The sequence below is a fragment of the Eupeodes corollae genome, chromosome 1 (assembly GCF_945859685.1).
Source record: "Eupeodes corollae chromosome 1, idEupCoro1.1, whole genome shotgun sequence".
NCBI classification, from domain to species: domain Eukaryota; kingdom Metazoa; phylum Arthropoda; class Insecta; order Diptera; family Syrphidae; genus Eupeodes; species Eupeodes corollae.
The window spans coordinates 297,065,517-297,075,399 of record NC_079147.1 but is presented as its reverse complement, the minus strand read 5'-3'; the positions used below and the strand labels follow the sequence as shown (position 1 = coordinate 297,075,399).

The following is a 9,883-nucleotide window of genomic DNA, read 5'->3' as shown; positions in this document are numbered from 1 at the left end:
ACAATTAAAAAAATAGCAATGTTGACATTTTTACTGTCAATTCAGGTGTCATTTTCTGATAGATTTAAAAATGGGTGTGTTTATTGCTTGAGCTGAATCGTTTACACTTGGATCAAATCAATGTTTATGTTTTTTATTTTTAATAATTTTATAGGAGTTGAATTAAATAACAAATAAATATTAATCAAGATAAAAGAACATTTGAACGGACTGAAAACAAGTCAAAATGAAAATACTTTAAGCATAATTTATGTATAAAGTTGAGCTCATGTTCCCCCACTAAGCTATTTACTGTAACGATTAGATATTAGTTGAGCGTTATGACATTTAACCAAAAGCCAAGATTTAATTTTAAAATGTTACTACGAGGCCTTAAAAGAATTGACGCTGATACAAATTTTTTTTTTGATAAAACCTTAAGTGGCTTTCACTGATTTTAAAGCATTTGACAATTTTCATTCTAACTAAAAGAGAAAATTTTCAGACATCTTAGAATTATAAATTGCTCTTATAAATCGAACTGAATATTATTTAATATTTTATTATAAATTAATAGGTGCAAGAAAAACGTCGAAATAAGTAGCATTTAAGGTGTTAATGTGAACACCGCTTAAGAGAGATGCCTTAGTGTTGACTTTAATACGTACTACCTAGGCTCAAGCTTAAAATAAGAAAATATTCGATTATGGCGTTTTACAAATATTTTGTGTGTTTTGACATTTCGCTTGCGATGACGTTTGTAGTGGCAATGTTGTGAATATTTTGCATTAAAGGAGGATACCATTTACCGAACAACAGTAAAAAAAAATTGGATATAGAGAACCTTGGTTTGACAAGTAATGCATGCAGTCTAGAAGCATTTCTTACGCTTGGCTGAGTGCATATCAGAAGTCCAATACAAATTTTCAAAAAAAAAAAAACAGTATACATTTAGTACAATCCGAAGTATAAACTTCAATATCGAAAAAAGAAAAAAAGACTATTCGGAAGCACAAGCACGTAAGCTTGCAAAGTGGAACAAGTCATCTGAGTTTTGGAACCTGGTCCGAAAACTTAATGGAGCAAAAGTTACTCTTAGTCCGGGATTTAATTCAAATAGACTGCAAACATATTTCCAGCAATTGTTAAACCCATATGCGCCAAATAAGTTTCTGAATCAGTATGCTAAACATGGCTTTAAAAACAATATTTTAGAAGCACCAATTTCAAAGGATGAAGTGTTTATATCGATAAACAACCAAAAGGATGGTATACCCGCAGAATTTAACAGATATGGTACAGATATTCTTGTTGTATCTCAAAAAGCAGTATTCAACTAGATCTTTGAGGAAGGAACCATTCCAAACCAGTTCAGTGATGCCTTGATTTTCCCAATATACAAGAAGGAAAGCACTGAAGTTCCGGAAAACTACAGAGGAATCTCGTTTTGAAACTCGTCATATAAATATTTACAACGATTCTCCTAAGTCATTCAAATGAATGGATAAATTCTTATAATCCACTTAGTGAGTTCCAAGCTGGCTTTAGATCGGGATACTCCACAGTCGATCACGTTCAGAAATAAGAAACAGTTTTTGCTGATTTCAAAGCTGCTTTCGACACCGTGGATCGCAATGCCCTATTTTACCAGCTTTTCCAGATAGGAATGTCACTTAAGTTCAGTGCAGTATTGCAAAATTTAGACAAGACTAGCAAATCATCATTGTGGAATGGCTAATGCTTATCATAGTTGTTCCAAACGAAATCAGAAGTTATACAGAGCTGTGCACTTACCAGCAGGAATCGATTTCGCAGGCATTATCATTAAAGCTCTTCTTTTCGCTGATGACATTGTCCTGCTCGAGTATACTCCGAAGTCCCTTTAGCTAATGATAAATATAAGTAAATTCATTGTCTTCGAAGCTGTATCAGAATCAGTTATGTTTTATGCGACGCAAGCTTGGAGAGGTAGGAAATATGAACAAGTGGAAAAACTGCTCAGCTTTTACAAAAAACGTATTTTTCACCTTCCTTCGAGTACGCCAAACTACATGAGCATGTTGGAAATGGGTCTATCACCTTTATACATAAAAACACTTAAGCTATACAGGTTGATTACATCCTCAAAGCTCTGGATATACCAAATTATCGTCTTCCAAAGAAAGTAGTTCTTCAAACTACTTTTCTGCATAAAAACCTTTTTAAACTTTTGCATACATATATACAGTCGATGCTGAGAATATGGAAAGATCACTTCTCCAAATTATATAACGGCGATGACGAACCGAATTCCGCTGTAAGGGAGATAGAACCACTCAACCTCGGCGACGCAGATCAACAATTCCGCCTACCCGACCTTGACGAAGTGAAGATAGCTATATCTAAACTTAAGTCAAACAAAGCTGCTGGAGCTGACGGCATCACCGCCGAACTATTCAAAGCAGCAGGCGATGACTTGGTAGGGAGCATGCACCAACTCATCTGCAAAATTTGGTCGGAAGAAAGCATGCCCGATGAGTGGAATCTCAGCATAGTGTGCCCGATACATAAGAAAGGAGACCCTCTAAACTGCGCCAACTACAGAGGCATCAGTCTCCTTAACATTGCGTATAAGATCCTCTCTGCCGAATTATGTGAACGTCTAAAGCCATTCGTCAACAACCTGATTGGTCCTTATCAGTATGGCTTCAGACCAGGAAAGTCCACCATCGCATCGACCAAATATTCACACTAAGGCAGATCTTGGAACAAAAATCTCACCGATGCATTTGATGTCAAAAAGGTTTTAGACAAGTCGATACACTGTCATGCGACTTCTTCAACATCGTTCTGGAAAGAATTGTGCAAAACGCAACCGTCAACACTAGAGGCACAATCTTCCCAAGGTCCGTCCAATTACTCGGATACGCAGATGATATTGACATAATTGGAAGATCAAAGCGTGATGTCAGTGGAGCGTTTTTGAGCATTGCGACGGAAGCGAAGAGGATGGGTTTAGTGGTCAATGAGGGCAAGACCAAGTATATGCTGTCATCAAAAAAGGACACTGAACGACTACGTCTTGGACAAAACGTCACCATGGACAGCTATAACTTTGATTTTGTTAAGGATTTTGTCTACCTAGGCACCGCTATTAATGCAGACAACGACACCAGCGCTGAAATCAAACGAAGAATAACTCTTGCAAATCGCTGCTTCTTTGGACTTAGAAGGCAATTGAGAAGTAAAGTCCTCTCTCGAGCATGTAAAATCACCATCTATATGACACTCATCATCCCGGTTCTCATTTATGACGCTGAGGCCTGGACCCTGTCAAAGAAAGATGAGAGCGTCTTAGGATGCTTCGAGGGAAAAATTCTTCGGGCGATTTTTGGTCCCGTATGGATAGATGGAGAATGCAGGAGAAGATATAACGACGAACTGTACAGGCTTTACAGCATAGTTAGCAGAATTAAAGTCCAGCAGCTTAGATGGCTATGTCATGTAGAGGATGGACATCAACGCTCCAGCCCGGAAGGTCTTCGAATCCAATCCCGAGAGACGGCGCAGTAGAGGAAGACCGCGACTCAGGTGGCGCACCCAGGTGGGAGAGGACCTCAACCAACTTGGCGTGCGAAACTGGAGACAGCTAGCTAGGGACCGAGCTGGCTGGAGACGCTTGTTGGTTGAGGCCCATGTCCGCCCCGGACTGTAGCGCCACCTTAAGTAAGTAAGTATACATATATTAAATATTTGCCCATACTTCCACAACGTTATTCAATGCAAAAATCTCCATATTCTTAATTTTCAGAATGATGAATTGATGTCCTTTTTGACTTCATCATCGTCATCGACCTTTTCAAAACCACCAAACCAATTAGAAAATGTTCCTCTCTTCTAAATTATTCTCTGCGCATATAAAATTAAATATATAATAAGTCTCTTTTAGCATTAATTATTCTTTCGGCAAAAAGGTGCGAGAAAAGGATATTTCCAAAAATTACCTCGGATCCAATTATAATTCCAACCCTTTAGGATGATTGACACTTTATATTACCACAATATTTAAAAGTCATAGTCCTTTGCTCAAAGGAAAAACCAAAAGTCATTCGAATTTTAAAGAGAAGAGAAGAGAAATTAAAATGACCACAATCAACATTTAAAAAAAAACAACAACACCAACAAATGGTAAGATGATATCCTTTATCATTGTCTATCTTCGCTTATAAAGGAGAGAACCAGATGGTCCTTGATATTTAAATATCAATACATATGTACAATTTAAATGTACGACGAAACGATACCTACGCTACATAAGATGATTTTGCATACTCGAGTATACAACAAAATACTTTATAACACTCGCCTTCTAAAACTCTAAGGACGAAACACTCAAGACTCTCTCTTTCGGAAAACAATGGCGAAACACAAACTTCCACAAAGTATATTTTATGCAAATTCTATTGTTCCTTTCTATTGTTGTTGTATTACATAAAATAGAAGAAGATAATGCAAACTAAGCTTTTAAATTCATTCATTCATTTTTTTTGTTTCATTTTTCTGATATTCTTACAGGATGCTGGCTCAGTGTTTTTGAGCTTGTTTTTGAAAGCAGTGTATACAACCTTAAGTAATACCTTTTTCGTCTATACGTCTATGATGGCCTATGATAAGAAGGTACCTCATCCTCGGCTGCTGTCAAGACTCCCACGAAAAAGGATGTTTCTAATAATGTTTTATTTTAAAACAAAAAAAACAAAAGTATAGTAGGTACGTACCTTAACCAAATTACATTGTTTATTTTGTGTGTCTTCTTCTGCATGCATTCAAAATTCAAAAACTAAAAGTATATTTTCCTTTCGTTGAGTCTATGAATTTAGGTAACGTAATTCGTGAGCAAGAACTTTTGTTTGCTGAGTTTTAACTCTTCAACTCTGTAATGCGATAAAATTTAAAACAATCAGAATAGTAAAATAATTTATAAGGATTTTTGTTTGTTAATTTATTTTGTGTGTACGGTACAGCCAATGAAAATGCACATATGTATGGAGTTAAAAACAATACGAAAAGGTTGTAAGAGTGAACCATAAAGTTTTAATTTGATATTTAGTTTCGACTGAATTTATTCTCCTGTAAATGTTGACATTCTTTTGTCTTTTGTGTGTTATAATAAAGTCTTGAGTGAGGTTTTTAAAAATCAAACAATACTTTAAACAAAGAGGCTGGAATGTGACACACATCGATAAATGTATATTGGGATTTTAATAATTTTCCAATTTTGTATAAGCCAAATTGTCATTTAGAGAACTTTAGAAAACATGCACTAAAAATTTGGAGTCAAGGGGTGGTATGCGAAATGCATTGTCTCAGTCTCAAATCTCATTATTTTGAGCTTTTGCTAGCTTTCGTATGCAAAATTGTTTTGAGACAAATCTCACAAAAATGAGATCGATCTCATTTTATAGATCTATCTCATTTGAGATGTTTCCGTATGCAGAAAGAAAGCGTTGTCTCATTCAAATGAGCCAAAGCTCGTAAAATGTTGAGACTGGAAATTAGTTGTCTCAGGAATAACAATGGCTGAGTACATGAATATTTTTGCTCCTGTTGAGTCAACAGGAAATTATAAAATTCTTTATAGGTTTACCCAAACTCAAATTGAGGCCTTAACAGATTATTTTTTTCAAAGTAGTGATACTTTTCGGGGTGGTCGTTTATCTAATAAAACCAGAATGAGGGTTTTTCTACGATTCGTTGCTGATCCTGGTTTCCAAAGCGGAATTGCCGAAGATTTCGGAATCGACCAAAGTTCGGTATCTAGGATCATCATCGAAGTTGGTGAAAAAATTGTAAGGAAAAAAGAGGACTGGATTAAATTTCCGAATACGTTGGAGCAGACAGATGCCGAAAAAGTAATTTGGCTAAATAAGTATCAATTCCCATCCTGCATTGGAGCAATTGATTGCACTCACGTGCGCATTAAAAAGCCTATCCGTCACAGTGATGAATTTGTAAATAGAAAAGGTAGATAACACAAAGTTTGAGTGTTCTCAAAAATATAATTAATAATTCTCTTTATTTTGTGTTAGGTTTTCATTCAATAAATGTTCAAGCGACATGCAACGGAGCGGAACTGTTTACGAGTGTTGACATCTCTTGGCCAGGGTCGGTACATGATTCGAGAATCTTTAAAAATTCTGAAATTTACCAAACTCTCCTTGAAAGTTCATCAACTATACTCATTGGCGACGAGGGCTATGGAATTACTCCGTTTTTAATGACTCCGTACCGGAACCCTGTCAGTGCCGCTGAAGTTAACTTTAACAATATTCTAACGCAAGAAAAAGTTATTATTGAGAGAGTATTTGGCCAGCTTAAACAAAAATTTCCTTGTCTGCAATATAAATTAAGAGTGGCAACACGCAACGCACCAAAGGTAATAATGTCGTGTTTTATTCTGCACAACATTTCAAAAGCATTCCAGGGTGGGGATGAAAATGAGGAAAACCAGATGGATGCTCCAATGGATATAGAAGAAGAAGAACATACCCCTCTCTTTCCCCCCAATGACACATCAAGGAGAGATTCTCTTCTCAGAGTAGCTGGTCAGAGCAAAAGAAACGAAATTGCGAGGCTTTTGCTCAACCAAAACCGTTAGATTGTGCACATTTTTTTTTAAATAAAAACAAAAATAACATAAATATCAAGAGTTTTATTTATAAGATATGTATGTACATTATGTAATTGTTTCCCTTAAAAATTTTCAAAAGAAATTTCATTTTTTTGTGTAACTTTATTTTCAAGGAGTTTTAATTTTTTGGTTAACACTAAATTTTGCTTCAGTAAAATTAGCCTCTGTAAATCAGTTAATGAAAGATCCCTCGTTTCCCCCGTCTCGTAGTTTGATAAAACTTCTATTTCATTATTAGCATGTCTTCTTTTCCGTGACGAATCCTTCAAAATTTTCGTTGCATTTGAAACGGAATTAGAGGATTCGTCTCTGCTTATGGCTACACTTTCTGCTCCTGTAATAAAATATTCATAATGAAAAATCAAACAATTATTATAAAAAACAATTGTATTTTACCTTCGAGCCTATTTAGCACCGGATTCGGATTTTCAGACCCACCATTGATTAAATCCCATAAATCCTTTTCCCATGACTTAAGTTTTATTTTTCTATTTCCCGTTTTATTGCGATCACATTTTTCTTTTATTCTTATTTTGATATTTGTAATTTTTTTTGAAATTTGATTTATTTCAATATTTTTGCCAAATTTTTTTTCAAACTCCGATTTGAATGCTATTAAAGCATTTTTTTTCTTTTTTTTTAGATCAGGAGTTTGACTTTTTGTCAAAAGCACTATATTTCTTTTAATAAAATTCACAAAAAAAATATTTGTATCATCGTTTTTTTTTGAAAAGTTATCATAAACACTACTTTCACTTGAAGAAGACATTTTGAGACTGAGATAGTGAGATGAGACAAAGCTCTTGCATACCGAATTGAGCTTTGTCTCATTGCAAATGCTCTATCTCACAATCTCGAGCTCATTCTCAGAGCTCAATCTCATGAGACTGAGACAAAGCATTTCGCATACCACCCAAGGTGTTCTTTTGGTAAGATATTCGAGCCGTTCAACAAATGTAGTTTGTGTAAAAAACACTGCCAACGTTAACAGAAAAATTTAGTTAGAGATGAAATTTAATAAGTTTGAAATTAATATCCTTCTCGGATCTAAAGATATTCGAGGCGAAAATTCAAAACATATTAAAACAAAACAATTTTTAGTAGAGTTTTTTTTTTAGGTTTTTAACTAAATAAATCATTAGGGACAATACGTTGAGAACTAAGAGCAAGGCTTACAACTCTTAAACATTTCAATTCAGGGAATTTTGGGACCTACGGTTTTTTGGCAAATTTGACCAGCGAATTTGAGGAAGCACTTTTCATGTCAAGAATTAGGTTAGGTTATAGTGGCTGTCCAAGATGGATACCACATGAGGCTTCCTCCTAAGCTCAATGGAACCAGCTTGAGTCCCTTACGAAACGTGAGAGGCTGATTATACCGATATGATTTAGATCGTTTAGATTGTTAAAGAAGAATTCTCCTAGGTAATTCTTGCGTTTTCGAGCTAGAGCAGGGCATGTGCAGAGAAGATTAAAAACCGTTTCTTCCTCTTCCTCGTCCATACAGCTCGTGGCGTGCTTTCCTATTAGACAGTGTCCGGTTATGACACCTATTATCGAGCTTATATGCGATCTGCTTAGAGAGAGCAAGCACCTTGAACGTTTTAAATCCAGTGTTGGCCAGATGTTTTTTGTGACTTGACAAGTGGTGATGTTGTTCCACCTGGTGCCTGCCCTCCTCGCAGCGTCTTGCATTAGTAGCAGTTTACAAGTAGCGATTGGTATGCCAGTACTTGCCAAACGTGGTAGGATGGGCTGTACTGTACCGTTCCTGGCGAGTTCATCTGCCTTACAGTTACCTGGAATGTTTCTATGGCCCGGCACCCAACAAAGAGTGAATATTAAACTGTTGCGCCATCTCCATTAGAGATGATCGACGGTTATGGACTGTTATAGAGTTTGTAGAGACAGAGTCCAGAGATTTGATAGCGGCCTGGCTGTCAGAGAAAATACGGATATCAGATGTTGATATCACGTTTTCTTTGAGCCAAGATAAGACTTCTTTTATCGCCAAAAGTTCCCCCTGGAACACGGTACAATGATTGGGAAGGCGGAATGAGAGACTTAGTTTCAGTCGTTCAGAGTACACACCTCCACCAATCCCTTCTTTTGTTCCTCCAAGAATGACCTATCCTCCCAAAAAGATCTGGTAGGTGTAGAAATCTGGAAGTTTCTGTCGAATTGTAGTTGGGGGATGGTGTAGTCTGTGTGCTTTGGAATTGATTCTAAGTACCATAGAATTACGGAGTGGCCAATGTTGTTGTTAGTCCACTGCGACGAAGCATTGAGGCGAATAGCAGATTTTGCAGTTATTTGTTTGCTAAATATGTCAAGAGGTGTAAGGTAGAGCAAGGTGTCCAGTGCCGCAGACGGGGTCGTGCGAAGCGATCCGCTTATACATAGGCAGGCTGAACGTTGGACGTTATTTAACTTATCCCTGTTTATACCTTTCTCTAAAGCAGTCCACCATACTGCCACACCGTACGTTAAAATCGGTCTGATTACCGATGTGTATAGCCAATGCGTGATTCTGGGTTGTAAACCCCATTTATTACCAATAGCTTTTTTGCAAGAAAAGAGTGCTACAGTAGCACCGATCAGCCCAAAGTATTAGTCTGTCTAAGGCATTTTGTAAGAGTTCTTTTAGGATATTAAGATGCTTTGCTGAAACTGCTATAGCAACGTCGTCCGCATAAGCTATCACTCTGAAAACCTCCGCATCCAGACTAGTTAGGATTTCATTCACCACTAGAACCTAGAGGAGAGGGGATAGAACACCACCTTGCGGTGTCCCTCTACTAACGAATCGTCTGCTAGAAGAGTTGCCCAGTTTTGAGTTAATTATTCTGCTAGTAAGCATTAAATGAATTAACTCCCGAAGCGAACTCTCTACATTTAGAGATGTCAGTGAAGTAGTGATTGCAGATGTGTCCACGTTGTTAAAGGCACATTCGATGTCAAGGAAAGCAACCATAGTGAACTCTTTATGATGGAGGGAATATTCGATGGTGCGTACTCAAGTGTGTAACGCTGTTTCCACCGATTTACCTTTACAGTAGGCATGTTGCGACGAAGACAGAAGTCTTGTATCGATACGTGCCCTTAAATGGATATCAATCAATCTTTCCAGGCTCTTAAGAAGGAATGATGATAGACTTATAGGTCGTAGATCTTTAAGATTGACTTGGGAGCATTTACTTGCTTTAGGTATAAAAACAACTTTAACTTCTCTCC

General features: G+C 36.8%; 1 protein-coding gene across 1 annotated transcript; it reads left to right on the top strand.

Moving 5' to 3' along the window:
• Positions 1-5,308: 5,308 nt before the first annotated feature.
• On the top strand, positions 5,309-6,703 carry LOC129942292 (putative nuclease HARBI1). Its single transcript, XM_056051163.1, has 2 exons — positions 5,309-5,982; positions 6,048-6,703. Exons 1-2 carry the CDS (start codon positions 5,535-5,537, stop codon positions 6,614-6,616), a joined length of 1,017 nt encoding a protein of 338 aa, XP_055907138.1. The 5' UTR covers positions 5,309-5,534; the 3' UTR covers positions 6,617-6,703.
• Positions 6,704-9,883: the final 3,180 nt, after the last annotated feature.

Coding starts and splice junctions, on each gene's coding strand:
- LOC129942292 (XM_056051163.1), top strand. CDS start 5,535: ATGGCTGAGTACATGAATATTTTTGCTCCTGTTGAGTCAACAGGAAAT. Junction 5,983..6,047: donor TGAATTTGTAAATAGAAAAG/GTAGATAACACA, acceptor ATTTTGTGTTAG/GTTTTCATTCAATAAATGTT.